Here is a 22,445-nt window from a genome sequence, read left to right as displayed (position 1 = left end):
ACGAGAAACCTCCAGAGAGCCCCACCTGCTGCGCGCTCATTAAAAAGCAAAGCTGGAGGGAAAAAAGACACACAGCCGAAGCAAACGTGCTCTTGCAGAAGAGCTCCCGGCTGCAGCTCGGCTTCTTGCACGCTTTCTAGCAAGCCGCGGCCTTTGTTAAACCCTGCAATCGTGCATTTATTTAATAGTGCTGAGTAACGCGCAGCTCCGCGGTGACGGCTTCTCACGGTGCGCCCAGGGCTGGGCGCCTGCCACCGGGCGGGGCCATGGCATGACAGCAGCACCCGGCAGCCAATAGGGTGAGCCAACTGCCCTGGAGAAAGCCTGCCATCTGACTTCTGGGAGTGCCAACTTTCTCTGTTTAGGAGGTAGAATCCCTGTTTTTTTTTGGTTACGCCAGTTGAGGTGTAGTTAGTAATGTTTTTCACGTCACCTCTAACACAATAACACTCATTCCACTACCATAATTGGCAAATCTTCCTTTTCCTGATTGAATAGCTCCATTTTGTCTGTTCAAGTGTTCAGGCATATAATAGTGTTTTCAAGCAGGACGTGGCGTAACGGCCAGAGCCGCCGACTTTGGAACTGGGGAACCAAGTTTGAGTTTCGGCGTCGGCTCAACATCCTGTGATTCTGGGCAAATCACTTAATCTCCCCGTGCCTACCAAAGATGAACGTGCTCTCGTGTGATGTAACTGGTGCTCATGTAAAGCGCTCCAATACCTTCGGGTCTAGTTCGCGCTATATATAAAACTGATAGAAAAAAAAGTGACCTATATTGCATTACAGACATGTTTCAGCATTCCTTAAAAACACGTGAAACGGGGTGGTCTGTCTGTCACCTGTCTTGGAGAAGGATGCTGGACTCGGGTTACACGAGGACTCGGGGCAGCCTGCTGGTCTAACGCGGCTCTGTCAGGAAAGTGCCCATCTCTGCACATCACCAGTCTCTCTTTAAATGCAAGCCCCGCCCACGGCTATTGACACGGTCCCCCGAGCCAACCAATGGGACCGGCGGCTGGGTGTGCTGTTTGCTACAAGTTTCACATTGCTGGAAGCCTGAGAGGAACAGAGAGCCAGTGTAGTGTGCATGTGTGAGTGAGTGTGGCTGCCGGGTGAGGAGGGGATGGCTGCTCCGGGCCGGAGACAGGGTTCTGCAAGCATGGCTTTCCAAATCACCATGAACTGAGCAGGGCCTGGGGGCTCTCTTGGAAGAGAGTTTACCATCCTGACACTTATGGCCACTTTTTTCCCTAAACATTGATTTTTTTTTTTGCAAGACATTTTTCCGAAGCTGGGAGCAGGAGTTTTGCATTTTCTTAAGTGAAGTTTTTGTTTTACACCGGAATGCGTTTTTTGTTGCCCCTGGGAGTATACAGTGGCAGCCACAATATGTGTACCTGCAAACCTTCCTTGACACCCCTCAGCTCAGCAGGGCTGCTGCACTGTGTGTGAGTGTGTGTGTGTCTGTGCATGAATGTTCAACCCTCCCACGACCCTTGGACTAATACAATGCTGAAGATTTTAACCAGAAAGCTCAGGAACCAGAGTTTAAGTGAAATCCAGCCCTTCCAACTGAAGGTAAGAAAAGTGCACCTTAACTTTCAGTAGCACTGTGATACAGTCGCCGCAGCGCCCAGCAGTGGGATTTAACCTGCTGGGCGCTCCTTTGGTGTTGCAACGTGGCCTGAAAGTGCCTTAGTTTGTGTGAGACGAGCACGCCTCATGGCTGGGCTGAGGGCTCACACAAAGGCAGCTAAAATGCCTCGGGCCTGTGCCCTGAGCACGCGCCTACAGAGGCCAACTCACAGAGGGGCGCTATCCACCAGGCTCGCTGCATACTTGCTGCACAACTGCCTGTGCAGTTTGTTTGCACCAGGATTCTTTTCACGACTGAAACCGTGCAATGTAGCATGATCACACACCAGTCTTCGCAAGTGTTTTCTTTTGTCAAAGCATTGATTTTGCACATCCTGTTTAAGCTTCTGCGTTTTAAGTAAGGAAATACACAGCCTTGCTGCAGTGTACGCCCACTGTGCTCGGCGTGTAGTTAACGTTGCATTGATGCAGCTTTAATGAGGGGTTTGTGGTATTTTCTGTCTTTGCATCGATGCATCTTTAGTTAGGTTTTTGTGGTATCAAGGGAACCAGGTGGTATATGGTGGAAGGGTTGGGCGCAGTGGAATACAGAAATATGAGTGTAATATATTTTTAAGTTCAGAATGATTTATTGAAACAAAATGCAAACAGAATTAATTACACATACAATACAGTAATATATTTAAATGTTGTGATTTAGTTATTGGTGTCGGTGGGCTGTAGCTGCTAATTTACCAGTAGAATTACCCTTGCCTTTATTTTCCTGCTTATCATTTATGGTCCAATGTTCAAAAATCCATTTGATGAGGACAGGTCCAGCAAAAACCAGTTGTAAATAGTCCAATATCATTTTACGAGAGCACTTGTAATTTGTGCAAAATAACACTGCAAATGTGAGCTGCTGGCGTTCTGACTGTATATGTTGCATTTCTAAAAGGCAAATTACTTATGAGAACCTTTCCATGTGCTCTCTCCATTGTAATATTCCGGTAACCATATGGATGTGTGTGTGTGTGTGTGTGTGTATATATATATATATATATATATATATATATATATATATATATATATATATATTTATTTATTAGAGAGTTTTGTATAGCGCGAACAAGACCCTTCGGTAATAGAGCGCTTTACATTGCATGAGGTAGCATAGACATAGTCAGGTATAGTAATAAACAGATACAGTTTTGTAAAATATAACTATACCTGGTTAAATAGCAAAGTTAAGTACAAATCGATACCAACTACAAGGATTACCATAGTATAACATGGAGCTTAAAAGATTGGTATCGTCTATGGGAGGTATTTGCTCATTAGGAATATTTTCAATTCCCTCTTGAATGACGCTGTTTGTTATTTTTCTAATGTTTGATGGAAGAGAGTTCCAGATTCTGGGTGCTGCTCCTGAGAAAGCTCTATCGTAGGTTTTCTTCTTCCGGAAGATGGGCGGTCTCAGCACTAACTCCTTGGCACTCCTAGCTGGTCTGTTTTCTCCAGATAGTTCAATTTTTTGGGCAAGGTATCTTGGAGTGTTGTAGTGGACTGCTTTATGAGTGATAAATGCCATTTTTAGTTGAATTCTGGCTTCGTACGGTAACCAGTTTAATGCTTTCAAGTGTGGAGAGATATGGTTGAATTTTCTCGATCCTTTGATCATTCTTGCAGCTACGCTGAGGCATGCTTTTAGTGGGGCTGTGGCATATGTATGTGTGTGTATGTATGTATGTATGTGTGTGTGTATATATATATATATATATATATATCTTGTTTTGACAAGTGCTGTCTTGTGACAGTGGACACGTCATATCGCTAATAACTGATATGACGTAGTTTTGCAGCCGCCTACTGCTACCTGTTTAACTGAAGTCTCAAATTGTGATGCCATTGGGGAATTGACACTTTAAGATTATGTGGGGGCTTAGTATAAAAAGTGCGCCTTTTTGTGTTTCAGCATCTACCGCTGGATTAGTCCACTTTGAAAGACGGAAGTCCCTCTGGACTCCAGGGCACTGTAAGCGCACGGCAGGGTCCCTCGTCAGCGGGCCAGTCACCCTGCTGCTGCTGCAGCGAAGTGAGACCACATTGCTGTGTGGTATTCTTGTACTTTTAGGGTGTGCTCCTGGGAACGGACGCTAGAGGGCGTTAACGAGAAACATCTGTGATGGAAAGTTTAATACGAGTGCCTCTGGTTCATTTCCAGGGCTCTGGAGTCGATGGCGTCGGCAGATAATGCTTATGATTTCAAATGAATTTTGACAGGATGCGTTAAACAACTAGATCGGTTTTAGTTCCTGCTATAAAAAATTGGGTCAGCATCTTTTACAGCAATAGTTTTTAGACACGCATTTATATTAAAAATTATATTACATTATTTTATTATTACATTATAATTACTTAATATATATTACACATTATTTTATTATTACATTATAATTACTTAATATATATTACACAAAGAGCAGCAGTTTCAGAACGCAAAAAGTATGGAAATAATGTAATGTTCGCTATTTATTTGCGGTAATTCACTGAAAAGACGTCAGTCCTGTGAGCTAAGGTTGCCCTAATCCGAGTTGTGCGCGTTGTTTATGCCAGTTTTTCATGTGTAGTAAATAGTAATGATACACAAATGTGCTGACTGAAGCAGAGCACAGTGCTTTAATGTTATGCAGTATGATACATTCCCATTAAATACGCCCATTTTTATTAACCTTTCAAACTTATTGTAATGTTGACTCTGCGTGGCCTTCAGACTGCTTTCTGTTCAAACCCCAAGGGGCAGATTTACAAGCCTGTTGCGCCTCTTTTGCGCTGCCGTTGCGTCACTTTTGTGACGCAGTGGCGGCGCAAAAGATGCGCCATGGTGCGGGCTATTGACAACGTGACGCATCTGGGAGATGCGTCACGTTGTAAAGCCCTGTGCCTTAAGGAGGCGTTCTGGTGCAGGGGGGTCGTTCCTGCGCAGGAACGCCTCCTAAAAGTGGCTGCGTGAAATCTACAAGATTTCACTCAGTCACTTTTAGGCCAAATGCTGCGTCAAAACCCTGCGCCTGCTTGAAGCAGTCGTAAGGCTTGAAGCAGCATTAGTAGAATGGGCACCCCCAGAGCATTGCTGGAGCTGCGTCGCAACTCCTGCAATGCGATACCTTTACGGCACAGATGCGTGACGCATCTGTGCCGTTTTTGCCCCATGGTGCGCCGCATTGTAAATGCGGCGCATCATGGGTGGCGGAGGCATGGCGCACAATTACTGGCGCATCCCTGCTAATTTGCAGGGATGCACCAGTAATTTATAAATATGCCCCCAAGTGTCTGAATAATAAACGTTGCCGTGTCTCCACTTCTACCGGGTTACGCGAGGGACAAAATCAATAGCTTCTCTAGAAGTGAATTTTATGGAGGGAGGGGGCACATTGGGCCATAGGTAAGACTGCTGGGGACACCTGCAAAGATTACATATTTGTGTATCTATCTATTTATCTCTAGGTGTGTATGCGCTCATGTATATAAACACACATATGTACCAGTTTGATTAAAATGTTCAATTCTGTCTTTCATACATATGCATTATTTGTCCTGGCCACCCTTGTGCTTCTATTCCCGCCCTCCTAATATTAAACGTGAACATTTCCAGACAGTATATGCAGTAGCAGTGCAAGCTTCCATAACACACAAATAGATGGACCCGCAGGGGCAGGAGCAATGCAAGCTTTCCCTCAAATGGAGAATAGGTAAAGCAGTGGAGGCGGGAGATGCCGCTGTACCGTAGAGGCCCTGTATGAGCAGGAGAAATGAGGTCTTACCCCCGAGCCAGAATAGGTACAGCATGGGGACTCGAAAGCCACCCATGGGTTCACGGGACCTACTCTGTGGGCCCTTCGACACCTTCACTTTGACTGGCTTCTTAAATTCATTTAGCGTGCAGGCAGACGAAAACCTGGTATTCTGGCCTTGAAGAAGTAAGGTGTGGAGGTCAACTCTGAAGCCTCCAATGGGGCTCTTTTCATGTGCAGAGGGCGGGGCCCGAGCCCTTCTTTGGGGTCATCTCCATCCCAACAATGTATGCATCAGATATCTCAAAGCAGAAGGTCTGAAGTAAAAATACACTTGCATGACTGTAGTAGCCTCAAAAGTTTTTTTTGGTTGGAGGTGTTTTTCTGCAGTGTCTTGGATTGGCCACAGTACTCGATTAACCAATTGTTGAAGAAAGAAGGATCAGTCACCGCAACATATAGGATAAAATATCCATATTTTCTTACGCACTATTGTCCTTCATAATTGCACATTGTTGTAGAACAAAGCGGGAGCTTTTGTGTCGCACGTATACTTTATTCTTGGTCCTCTACGTAGAGCAATAATGCTTCCATTTCTAACGATACAGGCATTACTCCCAAGTCCTACTCCCTCGCCTTCCTTGAATACAAGTGAGGCCCCGCCTCCCACCCAGACCCACCCCGACTCACCCCCAGCATAAAAACTCTGCCCGTCCCCACCTCCACCTGTACATAAACAACCGAGCTAGCACTCAGTTGAACTGCGCCGGGAGGGAGGGTCCTCGAAGGAAGGCGAGGGAGTAGGACTAGGAGTAATGCCATTATCGTTAGAAATGGAAGCATTACCTCCCGTCCCTCCCTCTCCTTCCTTCAATACAAGTGAGGACATAGCAAGCAGAGGACATAGCAAGCAGAAGAAAATGGAGTCGGACAACTGAGTGATAAAGAACACCAAAATTTAATACAGTGCCATAAACACGGCAGATCAACATCCCTGGCCCTGCATAGAAGACAAGACCCTTTGGCCCAGAACATTATCCAAACGCTCCAGACTTGCAATTCGATAGTGGCGGACAAAAGTAGATGGAGAAGACCAAGTCGCCGCCCTACAAATCTCCTCCACAGAAGCCCCTGCAAATCAGCCACCGTAGCCGCCATACTGCGAGTGGAACGCCCCTGAACCCCCACAGGAGGATCAACACCCTTAAGATGGTAAGCCAGCAAGACCGTGGACCTAATCCAACGACTCAAAGTGGCAGTGGAAGGCTTAACCCCTTTCCGAGCCGGACCAAAGTTAACAAACAAAGTCCCCCACCCGGAAGGAATCCACAACATCGAGGTACCACAGCAAGGCCCGTCGGCCATCCAAACATTGCAAGCGAGAATCCTCAGCCGAGGAAGGAGCAGGACAGAACTCAGGCAAAATCACCTCCTGACTGAGGTGAAAAGCCGAATTGACCTTGGTGACAAAGGACGAAACGGGAACCAGAACCACCCGATCCGAAAAGATTTTACAGAAGGGAAACTTGCAAGACAAGGCCCCCAATTCCCCCAAGCGCCTCGCAGAGTTGGTAGCGACCAAAAAGCAAGTCTTAAAAGTCAAGAGACGCAACTCGAGACCCTCAAGGGGCTCAAAGGGAGGACCAGACAGGACATCCAACACCAGATGCAAATCCCACGAAGGGAAGGACCGAACAGGGCGGGGAAACCAGTTCAACAGACCCTGAAAAAAAGGAGGCATCAGAGCCCCCTCATCCTGCAAATTACGCCAGGAGCCCCTAAATGCCTGAATAGCTGCCCACTGCACCCGCAGAGAAGCCACCGACAGCCCCAGAAGAGCCCCATCCTGAATAAACTGCATCACCGAAAAGAGGTCAGCAAGCGTGGGGTCAACACCCTTACCAGCACACCAGACCGAAAAGACCCGCCAATGCCTAGCATAGGACAGCAGAGTGGAGGACCTACGCGACGCCTGCAATGTAACCGCCAACTGGGCAGGAACCCCCAACCCAGCTAAGCCCTGCCGCTCAACAGCCAGTCAGTCGGGTGCAACCTCCGCAGAGAATCCAGGGGAAGGGCCGGAAACTCCAAAGGGGACGGAACCACCGGAAGGACCCACTCCCGGTCGCAACACAACTCGGTCAGGAGAGGAAACCAATTCGCCCGAGGCCAATAGGGAGCCACCAACAACACCTGAACACAATCCCTTCGGACCCGCACCAGAAAGGACCGAAGCAGTGGAAAGGGAGGGAAGGCATACAGCAGACCCTGAGGCCAAGGACAGGTCAAGCCGTCGACCCCCAGAGACCCGGGACACCTGCCCAGAGAACAGAACCGGACCACCTTGGCATTCCCCAGATCTGCAAACGGGTCCACCACAGGGAGGCCCCAACGACCCACCGGGAAGGAGAGGGAAAGCCAGAGATGACGGAATGGCCCTGCTCAACAGATCCGCCCTCACATTGTACACCCCCGGAATGTAGAGAGCCGACAGACCCAGCACCCAGACCTGAGCCCACCGAAAGAGGCCACTGGCAATTGAGTTCAAGGACCTGGACCAGGTCCCCTCCTGACGGTTGACATAGGACTTCGCCACCACATTGTCCGTCTGAACCAACACCCAATGACCCCTCAGAGAGTCCTGAAAGTGCACCAGGGCAAGCCCAATCGCCCTTAGCTCCCACCAGTTGGAGGACCTCCGGGAATCCAGCGGTGACCAGAACCCCCGAACCTGCTCCGACCCCAGCCAAGCACCCCACCCGTACAGGCTGGCGTCCGTAGTCACCACAAGCGGAGCCGGGGGAGCCAGTGAAACCCCTGCCAGGAGGTGACGTCGGCTGAGCCACCAGGAGAGCTCCTCCCGGATCCGGTCCGTCATGTGCAGCAGGGACAACAGACTCTGAGACCCCGGGGATGAACCCAACAGGATCCAGTTGGCCAGGCGGAGGAGATGAAAACTAGCCCAGGGAAGCAAAAACACCACGGAAGCCATGTGTCCCTGCACCTGCAGCCACTGGACCGCCGGAGGAGCCTCCCGGGACATCAAGGCCCGAACCTGCGACTGAAGAGACACCAGGCGCTTGTCAGACAAGGTAACATGGCCGAGCAAAGACTGAAAACGAGCCCGATGAACACCAAACCTTGAGAGGGGACCAAAGAAGACTTTCCCCAGTTCACCAAAAATCCATGTCCCTGAAGAACCTCCAAGGCCCTCCCGATGTGTGAGCAAAAGAGACTCCCCCGCCGGATGCAGCAAGAGGTCGTTGAGATAAGGATGAATGAAAACCCCCTCCGGATGAAGGAGAGCCACGAGAGGCGCTAGGACCTTCGTGAAAACCCTGGGCGCAGACCTGAGGCAGAAGGGAAGTACGCAAAAACTGAAAATGGGTGTCTCCCACAGCGAACCTCAGGAAACGTTGAGAAGCAGCGGCAACAGGGACGTGGAGATAGGCGTCCTCGAGATCCACGGATGCCAGGAAGTCGCCAGGCTGAACCAAAGGAATGATAGCCTTAAGGGTCAACATACGGAAGTGCACGGGCCGAACCTAGGCGTTGACCCACTTGATATTGAGGACAGGCTGAAAGCCGCCGGTCACCTTCTGAACCAGAAACAGAATGGAGTAGGTCCCTGTCCCCACCTCCTCGACAGGAACCCGGCAGATGGCAGCCTTGGCAAGCAAACAGGACACCCCGTCCAGCAGAGCCACCCTTCGGGGACCGGAGACAGGCAGTGGAGTCAGCTGAACCCCAGAATCCGGCGGAACCTGCAGGAAGTCTAACACGTACCCACGACCCACAGTGTTCAGGACCCAGCCATCCAAAACGTCCTGCTGCCAACGAGGAAGAAACTGCTGAAGACGACTACCCACCGGCCGGGAACCAGCCAGACAGTAGTTGTCAGGGACTCTTCTTGGCAGGGCCTTTAGGAGCGGAGGCAGCGTGCGTGGGAGAAAAACGGGTCTGAAAACGCCGCCTGCGGAAAGACTGATGAGAATTACGCTTCGGGGAAGATCTAGGGGCCCTACTCCAGGGCTTTCCAGACGGAGCCGACCCGCCCTTGTATGGCAAGGCATGCTTCCGCTCTTTGAAAGCCTTCGAAATCATGGCAGGCAATTGGTCCCCAAACAGAGCCAGTCCATCAAAAGGCAATTTCAACAGAGCCGCCTTCTCCCCAGGATTAGCCTTACAGGACATGAGCCAGAGGGAACGACATGCCGCCACCAAAGCCCCAGTGGACATAGCCGAAGACTTAATAACGTCCGATGTAATGTCCGCCAACAGCCTAGCCTGCTGTTCCATAGCAGCCAGGAGGTCAGAGCACTCAGAGCCCTCCTGAACCGCTGCAGCCAATTTCTCGAAATCCTGAACCAAAGACTGCGCAGAGTAAAAGCTAGCCCTCAGCGCCAGGTTCCCAGCAGCAAAGGAGTGTTTTTAAGGGCTTAGGTCTACTCATTATGGATTAGCAGTTGTTAGCTTGCTGGCTCTCGCAGTTTATCGTCTTTTTACTGCTCTTGTGACAAACTTGGTGAACCGGATATTAAGCACTGGATTGTCCGGATTCATAGATGCAAGGATGGCTTGTCGACCAGTGCGAATGCCAAGTTTGTTCCATTCGCACTTTACAAAAATCTTTCGATCATAAAGAAGTGCAGGACAAAGACAAACCACGTGCTCAATTGTTTCCTTGCTGCTCCCACACTCCCTGCACGTTATGTTGGTGTTTGTGCGGCGCTAACCTGGCAAGTGATAAATGTATGGCCATTCATCCATTCTCAGGGCCAAGAATCTTTTTTTCCATCCATTCTCAGGGCCAAGAATCTTTTTTTCCATATCACTGAATATGTGCATGATATATAAGGTGCTACAACCTCTTGCTTAAACCCCAATATGATTGACCAGGCATGGTTATGTTGTACCAGTTGGGCTCTATCTGAATGGAAGGACCAGAAGTGGGCGTTTTTTTACATAGATTTTCAGTGCCTGCTGCGATGGATAGGCGCTCTAGATTTCTTCTGCATCCAGGAATTTTAAAGAGTCTTGTAAATAACACTGGTATGATCTCCCAAGCTGACCGGCTGAAGTTTCCTGCCACAAAAAAGCCTCCAAACTTCCTTCTCTGGAAGTACGTAGCTTGTTGCACAACCTAATGAATGCTCCAGCCCCTACTTCTTGGTCATCTTGGAGACCAAACTCAAATCATATTTGAGCGGTGCATGAGGTTTTTGGCAGGCTCAGCACTTGTTTAAAGATCCTTTTTTATTTTGTTCACGAGGCTGTTGTCTTTCCCTTGCATGATCTCCTGGCTGTAAGTGAGGTAATTGAGGATTTTTGCCTTTATGACCCTTATAAGAGGGGTCAGGCTTGAACCGGACAGCTGCCTTGCAAGGTTCTTAAATGCCACCTGGATTGTCCAAGCTTTAGCTTCTACCTAGTCTCTGTTTTGAGAATGAACCCCTACTGTCCATGTGGACCCCCGGATATTTATATGAAGCGGCCCTATCAATACTTTTACCCTTCAACTGCCACCTTGGTATTTCCTTAACCCGAAGGTTATTGCCCTTGTCTTTGATAAGTTTAGTTCCAATTAATTTTGATGGTATAGGGAGACAGCCAATCACGTAGTCTCTGCAAGCCGATCCTCGTGTGGCTGAGCAGGACAAGGTCATCCGCATACACTAACTCTTACAACGGCAAGTTTTGGAGGATGAGAGTTGACTTCGTTGAGTGACTCCGGCAGATCGGAAATGAAGAGATTAAAAAGGACGGGCTCCAGCTCACAACCTTGTTTTACTCCACTTGATGATTGTATTTTTCTGGAGATATAGGATCCGTCTCCAAGTTTTATACAGATCCATGTATTAGTGTGTAGCTTGATTATGGCTTGCAAACACCCATTTCTGCAGTTTGAGCCATAGTTGGCATCTGTGCACGCGATCAAAAGCAGTCTGAAGTCAACAAAACAGCCATGCCTTAGCATTCCTGTCACTACTGCTTTATCCAACAGATATTGCAAGCAGGTTGTTTATGGTACCTGATTTTGGCACAAATCCTGTCTGGTTAAAGGGTATAAGATGTTTTTTTTGTGTCCCAAGACGCCAGATCTTGAAGGAGCAACTTGGGGCAGTATTTGGATTCCACATCCAATAGAGTAATCATCCTGTAACTTTTCGGATCCGATCACTTACCACCTTTGTAAATTGGATGTATATTGGCACCACACCAAGATTCCGGTAAGACTAGCAGTAAGTAAATAAGGATACCAATCGTTTAGCCCAAAAGTCAATGTCCTGTTTATACAGAGCCTGTGGTAGACCATTTGGCCCGGGAGCTCTGTCTGAGCGGCCCTCGGTTATAATTCGTGCTGTTCTTTTTGTTAAAGTTTCTAGTTTTGTGGGTACCCATTGGGGCGATTCTTCATGCTGGAGCAGCGATTTGGTGTCGGTTACCGATGGCATCCTTATGTTCAATTCAGTGGGTTCCTCAGGTGTCCCAACATGTATTGTACCTAGCGATCGGCGTAAGTTAAGTTGAGGGGCCAAAGTTGGAGGTTTGGCCGATGCACATTCTTCCTTTTCTGGTTTTTCAAAGTGGGTCATTAGAAAGGATACCCATTCGACTTAAGGGATGTTCGCACTACTTTGTCCTCCTTGGTTGTGTGTTTTCGAATTGGCAAGCGACCAAAAAGATTTTGGGTTCTGGTTTTTACTTGCATGTATCATTTTTAGCCAGAACTGCTCAGAGTGCTTATTATTCTCTAAGAATATTCCTTGTCGAAGTGCTTTTTCAGCTTGCTTGTATGTATTAAATAAGTGATCTTCCCCTGGGTGCCTATGTGCTAGTCTTAGTGCACAGTTGGTCAATGATTTTTAATTTCCTAATTTCAGCACTTGTTATAGTTGAGTTACCTTTTTTTGGTTTTTCGTGTGGTACATGAGAAGTTTTTAATCAGTGACCGGCCGAAGAATTCCCATGATGTAGTGGGTGGGATTTCGTCGACGCTCCTTAAACGTTGCAGTGCTCTGAATTACAGAATTATTGTGTTCTGCTTACATCCAGTCTGTAATTAGATAAAGTAACGTGGTCTGGGCCTGTACATTGCCAAACTGTTTATGTTCATCATGATACAAGGTATGTGTAATGCTGGTATTGCTATTAGCTGTAATAATGGGACAAACTGGGCCTACATCTTAGTTCCACTGTTAGGTAGGTTATTATGACTTTGTAAGGCTGACAGGGACACTCCAAACCGTGGAGTGGCTGTGGATAGAAAGTCTAAATGTGCAAACCGGAAGAAGATTTTCCAAGGTTAGACTTGAAGGTTAAAGTGCTTGTCAAGTTAGAGTGCACAATGGAATTGTGAACATTGCTTCTTATTGTCAATGTTATCACAAGGTAGGTGGGAAGCCATATTGGAAGTGCTCAGTTTGTCTCTCCATGAGGCTCAAGGAATAGTCGATTCACCTACCCTCAGCCCCTTCCTGTCACGATTCGGAGACCCTGCAACCTTTTCTATTGGCCGGTAGAGGTCATCAATCACAAGAAAAAAGATCCCTCATGTCACATTAGTACCCGTTAACTCCTTCAACTTATCACAAACACCATAGTCCGCACTACTCTTCCATTTCATCACTCATACTATGAAGCCTGTGAATTGCAAAGGGAACTATGCTTTTGTTCAAAATACAAATTTTATTCATCAATAAAATCCAATAAAAACAATAGCAGGCGTTCACAGCATACAATGATAATCACACAGGAGGGGTTAGCAACCCCTATTGTAAAGGGACAATTCACAATATTTTATAACTGTATATCTTCGTTTTTGTCCTTCATAATAATTTCACTGCATTGTTTAAGTATACTTGACATTGTTAACCTTTTTTTATTTTTAAAAAATGTATGCCTGTTGCACTTTAAGGAAGTTGGATTAGTATTTACTTCGTGGAAGCTATTTTATGTGTACAAAGTAATGATGCTATACTTAAACCATGCAGTGATATTTTTATGAAGGACAACCTCGAATATATACAGATATTATATATATATATATATATATATATATATATATATATATATATATATATATATATATATATATATATATATATATATATATATATATATATAATGATACTTAAAGGGGCTTTCACCCAGCCTTCTTCTTCTGTTTGTCTGTTGTTGCTCCATTCACATTTTTCATCTGCCCCCTAAGAATACAGCATGGGGCAGGGGGTCAGCCCACTTTAACTCCACGGCGAGTGAGGGCATACTGCTCTCACAAAGAGCACATACAAAAGAGTTCCCAGCGGTACCAGGGATTGCAGTAGCAAAGAGTGATTTGGGATGGCAAAATATTTTTACGAAAACAATTGCAAATTAAAACAAACATTTGACAAAGCCAATCGACTGGCAGCCAATGAGATACCTATTGGCTTTGCAGCCAATGAGATACCTATTGGCTTTGCAAATGCTTGTTAAAATTGCAGTTATAAAGTAATATTGTAGCTGCCTGAGATTTGGGTGTTTGTTTAAGCGGAGATTTATTACACTCCTTCACAAATAATAAACTGAATGGGGCAACTGAAATGATTGCTATTTAAAAAAACCCAAAAATAAATAAATCACTAATGCAACAGATATAACATCAGTTAATGTTTTTGAAACTTAACATTTGCATTGCAATCATACAGCAGCCTTGTTTAGTTCGAGGCATATTTTTTCTTTTTTTGAATGCCTCTACTTGCAGTAATAATAAATAAATAACCATTGCACCAGCTTGCTGAGGCAAGACCTAAGGTCTTTACCACTGCATATTCTAGCTTGGTTTTATTACAGTACTTGCATTAGAGCTTTACTTCGATTTGTCTCCTTTTCTTTGAAGGGTTCTAGATCACCTTCATAGATATTACATCTTATTTAGAATGACCTGTCTCACTCCAGCAGATATTGAGGCAGCCTTACAAGAACACCTTTAAGGTTTGGGGAATGAAACCCTTTTATTGGTTTCTGTTCAAGTCGTGCCCTCTCGAGCTCTTTACCCTTTATCCACTTGTTTCTTAATTGTTTCCTATCGTCACTGGGAATTATTTCAAGGCACAGACTGTCTTTGCAGTCTTGGCCTCAGCTATTGAATTCCCTTGCCATTGCTGTGTGGCTTGAAACAAACTAGTTGATTTGACCATTACTCTGGGTCTGTGTCTAATGTAGAGCCACCAGGCCTCTCTCACACTTTGTAGAAAAGGGGGGCGGAAGCACTCTGCTTATCATCTCAGTGCTGTTTGACCCCGCTGCACTGCCAGAACAAACAATGGTTAAAAACTACAGCGACTTGAAAGTGCGAACTAACTGCGTTTACCAGGATGCAACGGGGTCAAAACAGCGCTGAGACGATAAGCAGAGTGCCCCCGCCCCCCTTTTCTGTTTTCTTCGGCCTCGAGCTGAGGAGCTCTCCGGTGTAGTACCTGTGTGCCTTGGATAGGTACTGTGACCTGCGACGACTTAAGCTCCTTCTCAGCAACCCCCAAAGACTTTTTCCATGTTTCTAAATAACTATATGCTCTCTACTGACAATGGGCTAAACCCTGAAACACTAGTGTCTAGAGATATCTGCACTGCCAGAACCAACAATGGTTAAAAACTACAGCGACTTGAAAGTGCGAACTAACTGCATTTACCAGGATGCAAAGGGGTCAAACAGCACTGAGATGATAAGCAGAGTGCTCCCGCCCCCCTTTTCTCTCTCTCATACTTTGTGTTTGCAGGCACCCCTCGTGGCCGGGCTTGGCCTGAGGGTATAAATAAAAGGGCTAGGGTCTCACATGACCCCTAGCCGAGAGACACTGATTGTTGTGTGTGCAGCTCGCCTCCAGGTTGGCCAACGACCCTGTCAGGCCCTGACTTCTACACTGGCGACGAGGAAGACCAGGACCCTCTCCCTCCCTTCTGCCTCCACACTCACCCAAAGCCGGTCCGCGATACTGCCAGGCCACTTCCAACTTCATCGGGGCAGCCTCTGAAGTCCTTGCTTCAGGAGCTGCACCCTCTCCTGTTCGGCGGTGTGCGCCTGCCATCTGCGGCCTGCCGTCTTCCTGCAAGCTGCTACCAGTGCCCCACTGTGGTAGAACGACCTCCGCATCGACCGTGAACCTGTGTTTCTTATTTTTTATTTTTTTTCTTTTGTCTCAGCGGCCTGTCTCTTGCTCCCCGGCCAGCTTATACCACGTGGCGGAGGGGCTTGGCCTGTACAGCCCTCATCGCGGTTGGCGCACCGCACAGGCGATCTGTGGCCTTGCGGGGTAATGACCCCACCCCGTCTGGAGAGGAAGCGCACCTGAAGGAATACAAACGATAAGGAAATACTGACAAACGTTAAACAGAGAAAACCAAAGAAATGATTTTCATGCTCAAGGTTGAAGTGAAGCCAGCAGAAAAGCACTTTACATTCAAGAACCACAATAAAGAGACACCAGCAGTTGGTTTCCTGGACCTTCAAAAGCCTTGTCAGGAGCATGCTGAGCCCGCAGGACCAAAGGGGGATCACCCTGCCGCACCCACAATCTGGACTGCATAAGGAGGAAGGGAAGGAGAAAGCTCCCTCATATTCCAGGTCAGTCATTGGCTAAGCCTAGAGCTGTGCAACAGCTGCAGTTTACCATCACTTGGGACCCTGCACACCACACCTTGCCCACAGAGCACACGGATCCCGAGTTCTGCTGGACATGGGAGACACACCACCCCCACAGCAAACAGTGCCCACGCAGGGGCCACCAGCGCCGTTCTCTGATGCCTCTATTATACCAATACCCCCCTTCAGCCAGCTTGCTGGCCCTGTCGCAGCCAAGCCCTGGTGGAAGCTATGGTTGGGACGCCTCAATCACTGTTTTAGAGTAATGAGAGAGACTGATGGGGCGGTGAAGCTCTCCCTGCTGATGCACTTCGTGGTTGATGAACACTATGAACTCTTTGAGACGCTACAAGATACTGGGGATGAAGAAGACGCGGCAGTCGCTGCCCTTAACAGGCATTTAGACCCCAGACTATGAAAGGTTCAAGCTGCGGCAAACCAAGCAAACTGAGTTAGAGAGAGTTGACCTGTTCTATACCAGGCTGAGGAGGCTTGTGCGCACATGCATAAATATCAACCAACCGGAGGAGATCCGCGCGCAAATAATACAAGGCTGCAAGTCCATCATGCTAAGACGCCAGATACTCTGCCAACCAGGGATGTCCCTAGACAAGATCCTCGTTTTGGCACGCTCCCATGAACTGCCCGAGAGCTGGGCGGAGAAAATGGAAGCCGAAAGGGTTCAAAGTAATGCTACTACCCAATCACCAAGGGATCACCCCCATTAAGGAGGAGACTGTGGATGCTGTGCAACGGCGCCCTGGACCAGCACAAATGCAGGCCCTGTCCAGCAGACCCACAGGGAAATGCGAATACTGCGGTTTCGACCACAAGTCACAAGAACGTTGCCCGGCAAGAAGGCAGACTTGCTCCAAGGGCGGCAAGATCAATCACTATGCCAGTGTCTGCCGCCGTGGAGCAGGACGGTCCAGAGGAGGCACAAGCCTTGATAGAGGCAGGAGTATCCGTGAACGTGATGGATTGAAGCCAATACGAGATTGTCCCCTCGACCACCCCGTACTGCTCATGGGAGTGATCGAACTCCACGTCACCGGTGCTGAAGACTCCATCAAAACCAAGTTCCACATCATGGAAGGCCAGAAGGGAACGCTGCTCGGTTGCCATACCGCAGAAGATCTGGAGTTGGTGTTTTTCGGTAAGCAAGTCCACGACACACATCAAGAGGGCGTACCACAACCCTAGATCACCTGACTCCGAAAGACCTCACCCCCACGGACACGCCCTGGGTGCAAGGAGCTGCTGCCAACTATGAAGATGATAATGACGACGTCTTCGTAATCTTGTTCGCTGGACGTTCGGGTTGCAAAAAGTGTCCCCCACCCATGTGCACTGTAAAGGATGAGACCCTGGTTCAAGCCTTGATAGACGCAGGAGCATCTGTGAACGTGATGGATTGAAGCCAATACGAAAAACTGTCCCCTCGAACACCCCTCACTTCGAACTCGCCCAAGATATACACATACGGCAGTACTGTATCCTTACTGCTCATGGGAGTGATCAAAATAAACCTCACCAGCGCGGAACACTCCATCAAAGCCAAGTTCCAATTCACGGAAGTCCAGAAGGGGACGCTGCTCAGATGCCACACCATGGAAGATCTGGAGTTGGTGTTTTTCGCTAAGCAAGTCCACGACACATATGCAGAAGACATACTAAAGGAGCTTCCACAACTATTCCAGGGACTTGGGGCAACTCAAATACCACATGGTGAAGCTCCACATCGACAAAACCATCAAGCCAACAGCACTGAGGCGGAGGCGTGTCCCATTTCATCTTCGCCACCTCGTGTAGAAGGAACTGCAGGACCTAGAAAACCAAGGACTCATTCAGAAGTTGTGTGGTCCCACCCCCTGAGTCTCCCCGCTGGTGATTGTACTGAAGCCCAAACAACCAAGGGCCATCTGGTTATGCGTCGACATGAGGATCCAGAACCAAGCGATCCAGCTAGACATGTGACATCCAACGATGGACGACATAGTAGCAGACTTAAACGGCGCCCAGTGGTTTTCCAAGGTACTTACTTTAAAAAAGAATCACGCTAGAGTGTGCGTACACGGCATCATCATGGCAGATTATTTAAGGAACAACTGTGCACCCATCTGCCTCATAGTAGGAAACGTTCCTCGTCTGTTTCTAGACGACAAAACCTTCCTCCATGATTGGTCATTAATAGCGTGGAAATGCACGCGTGACTGGCTATGTCTAATCATAAAAACGGCCAAAAAAACAGCCGATAGAATATTGATAGAGATCCAGGTCCTGGAAGGCCAGATTAAGACAACAATCTCATCAAGCAAAATATTTACCAAACACCAGGATGATGGGAATAAGTCTAGCAAAGAGTTCAGAGACACGATACTTTTTACAAAACTAGAGAAGTTTAAAAAGGATCTCGCCAAATTCTCTATGGAAAAGATATATCCCTATACCAGTGATACCTTCTGTCCCACCAATCAGAAAACTGGAAACAAAGGTGGCTCAAATTATGGGAGCTCCAGCTCCGATGGAGCCTCAAGTGACTCCGATGGATCAAACACCAGCCAATCTTCCTTCAAACAAAGAGGTAGAGGTGGGAACAGGAGAGGATGGAGAGGATTCAATCCAGCTTTCCCCCAACCACAATTTCCACCGTGGTGGCAACCTTCACCATGGGGGACAAGCACCTTTCCCACCCATGATGAACCCATATGGCCCACCTCCATTCTATGGAGACCATAACCAACAGCCTTTTTTAGGAGGGGGCAGGAGGAGCCGGGGTCGTCAAAGAACTCCCAGAGTAGGACAGGTCCGCTGGAATATACCACCCCAGACCATGGATCTGAGGAGTGGGAAGAAGATCCCGCAGGAACAACCGACAACCACAGCGGCGCCAGTCTAGTGATTAATCTGAGCTCCCAGCAACTCACTGTAATCCAAGAGCAAGTGCTAAACAAAGGCCTGGGCTTTGTTGCAACAAACCACACGGATCCTTTTCAGGCCCAAATCGAACTCAGCAAGCTCTATCGCAAAATCAGGCTGCATTTTTTGTTTGCAAATAAAACCATCGGAAGTTCACAAGAAATTACTAATAGCAATACTGGTCTGAAGAAACCCTCTACATTCAACCCTACCGTGTTAGGCCAACCTCCCAAGGTACTAACGTTTGAAGAAGCGGTGAACCATGATGTAAAGGAGCTCTTCTCCAACAAACAGAAGATGTTCTCCAACCTGACTAGAGTTGAAAAAATTGCCATCAAAGACCTAACTGAGAACCCCCTCATTGTAATTAAACCAGCAGATAAGGGGGGTGGGGTAGTCATTCTAGATGCGGATACGTATCGGAATGAGTGCCTTCGCCAACTCAACGATGTGCGTTCCTACAAAAAACTTAAGGAGGATCCTACTGCCAGACTAACTAACATCATAGCTCACATTGTTGAAGAAGCTCTAGCCGAAGGCTGGCTAACTCCAAAAGAGGGCCAATATCTGCGGGTATCAAATCCGATTACCCCATACTTTTACCAGCTCCCTAAAATACACAAGGCCCAATGCCCACCACCTGGCCGACCCATAATATCAGGGATAGGTTCGATATTAGAACCTCTGTCGACCTTTGTCGATGTGTTTTTACAGCCTATGGTGCGGGAGATGCCCTCATACTTAAAAGACACCAAAGATGTGTTGAGACTGTTGCCTGACATGGAATATGACATCAAAACAGACCTGTTGGTGTCATTCGATGTCGAAAGTTTATATACTTCTATACCGCAGACGGAGACACTCCAAGTAATAGAAGACCTGTTACTGTCCCGGGAACTAAACTCCATCACTCCAGTCAGACTTATTATGAACCTGGCAACACTGGCCATGACGGAGAATTTCTTCGCCTTTGAGGACTCCTTGTACCTGCAGATCAGCGGGACTAGCATGGGCAGCGTTTTTGCCCCTAGTCTCGCGAATCTGTATGTACATCAATTTGAGCAACAGCATGTGCTCGCAGACACCAACCCCCACCTATCGTGTCTGCGAGCATGGAAACGTTATATTGATGACATCCTGGTAGTGTGGCGTGGGACAGAAACCCAACTGAAAGAATTTCATGAATGGTTGAACCAAAGAAATCAGTTCCTGAAATTTACCATGGAATTTAACACACATAGACTGGCCTTCTTGGACCTGATGATCATTGGCACGGTGGATGGACTTAAGTCTGAGCTTTATCAAAAACCCATGGCTCGTAATTCCCTATTGAACTACCGTAGTTGCGACCCAAAGTCCCTTCGGGACAATCTGCCATATGGGCAGTTTCTGCGCATACACAGAAACTGCTCAGATAAAAAATCTTTCGAAATCCATGCAAACAACTTAAGAAAAGATCTCTTAGAGAAAGACTATCCAAAACAATTGGTAAACCGCTCCAAGAAAAGAGCACAAAATAACAACAGAGCGAGTCTATTGGAAATCTTACCGCCAAAAGAGAAAACAGAAAGAATGACATGTGTGACAACATTTGGTACACTATCTAACCAAATAACTAGTGTCATCAAAAAACACTGGGGCATTTTGAATATGGGAAATGACACACTACCCGTTCCCCTATTTGCCTTCAAAAGGGGACCTAATCTTAGGGACAAACTGGTCCATACAAGACCAAAGACTGAAATCCCTAGAAATACGGGCACCCTGTGGGATATGCCAGCTGTAACTGGACATCACCCTCGCGGACAATGTGCAGCATGCCCTCAGACCCGCAAATCCACAACACTCGATATTGGCACAGAACATCCTTGGGAACAGCGGAGGTTCACGAACTGTAACAGTTCTAACCTCATTTATTTAATCAGCTGTCCCTGCGAAAAAAGGTATGTGGGTATGACCACGAGAAAAGTGAAGACGAGGATCTCAGAGCACAAGAGTTCAATACGCTGTAATAAACAAACAACCCGTATGACAAAACATTTCTTGGAGGCACAACATGCACCTACAGACCTATGCTTGAACAGCCGATGATCCCTAAACATATCACAGACATCAGTACTTTTTTACATCGCAGAGAACAGAGATGGGTGCACAAACTTCAAACTGATATCACGGGTCTGAATGAAGACATCCCGTGGATGTCCCTATAAATCATGGCACAAGTTGCATACTATCCATATTGTTCAATATCAATACCCACTGGGAGTAGAAACATGTTTGTCTCCACAACACACTATCTACCAACCAATTCCCATCAGTCTTTCAGCTAGGGACTGCATTTCTTTAATACTGAAGACATGCTATTTTATCAGTGCCTAATTTCTTCCAGCGAGGGACTGACTTGAATTAAAACTGTAGGCATGCTAGTTCATCAGTGCTTAATTTCTTGTCACTGTCCTCAATTCTGCCAAGAAATATACAATTTCTCCAACTCAGATGCAGGTCATATCACATACCTTTGCTTACAAATAACAAGGGGGCTAAGCGTTACAATTAAACTACAAATCCCATCTATTTTGTAGTTTCAGCGCCGATCGCGCGCTATTGAATATAAACAGGGACTAAGAAACTACATCCTGGTTGGATGTGTGCTTTAGAAACGCGCGCTATCGCGAGGTTCACGTGTTGTCCCGCCGGCGAATAGTAAAGTGAGGAGACTATCTAGCGGGAGTTTCCGGACTACATTTCCGGACTACATTACCTCTGGTCTCGCAACGCGCTTGGTGACGCGCGTTAACACGCTGCACACGTGTTGTGCGCTTGACCAATTAAACCTGGGTTAAATATCGCGCTTCCTGTCTAGTCGGTACCTCCCACAGTCAGCCTAGAGGAAGGCGAGGAGTACCGACGGACAGGTAAGCGGGACAGGGTTGGTACGGAGGCATTTGGTGTGGATGCTGGTTCTTCTGTTTTAGAGATCACGTTTGGTCTGTGAATACTTTATACTTAAAACGGGTGGTCTCGAAGAGAAGTAGATGCAGGACAGGCACTAAGGAAAGTTCAACAGGCTTGTTGCATTTCTGATTTAGAGCACGGAGGCAATACATGTGTGTGTGCTGACTCGATCAGAGATCACGATCGGTCCTCGAGTGCTCTATGCTTAAAATGGGTGGTCCCTGAAAGAATTAGTAGACACCAAGGCAATTTTCAAATATTTATTACATCATGGATGAGAGTGCCTACTTATTGCGCAAAGTGGGTTAACAACTCTAGAGACATAACAGATCGCCCTTCCACCGCGCTAAGCAGGGTGATTCTTCATTAGACTCAACACGTCAGACTGTGCCAATTGAAGCAGGAGATTACATTTGCCCACGGCTAAATATCACAGGGCACTACCAACACTAGTAACTCGCCTCTACCTCTGGCTATAAATCCCCAAATGACAGAGGGAATGTGTTTTCAGATTGAGTTCTAGCGAACTCTTCCTCTTTCATCTCTTCTTTCTTTGTTCACATTCAATAGAACGG

The 22,445-nt window shown here is 47.2% G+C and overlaps 1 protein-coding gene across 3 annotated transcripts in view; it reads left to right on the top strand.

Moving 5' to 3' along the window:
* Positions 1–1,061: 1,061 nt before the first annotated feature.
* LOC147706878 (uncharacterized) overlaps positions 1,062–22,445 on the top strand; it is a 542,740-nt gene continuing 521,356 nt past the window's right edge. For 2 of the 3 annotated variants that reach the window (XM_086926108.1, XM_086926109.1), the window contains exon 1: positions 1,062–1,581. In XM_086926108.1, the coding sequence (XP_086782234.1) occupies positions 1,474–1,581 (108 nt within the window). In that variant the 5' untranslated portion in view covers positions 1,062–1,473. The remainder of the gene's footprint in view (positions 1,582–22,445) is intronic. The other variant, XM_086926107.1, reaches the window with a different exon arrangement.

This window comes from Lissotriton vulgaris, chromosome 6 (assembly GCF_964263255.1).
Source record: "Lissotriton vulgaris chromosome 6, aLisVul1.2, whole genome shotgun sequence".
In the NCBI taxonomy this organism is placed as follows: Eukaryota; Metazoa; Chordata; class Amphibia; order Caudata; family Salamandridae; genus Lissotriton; species Lissotriton vulgaris.
Note: the sequence above shows the minus strand (reverse complement) of the source record. Positions and strands in the feature narration are given on the sequence as shown.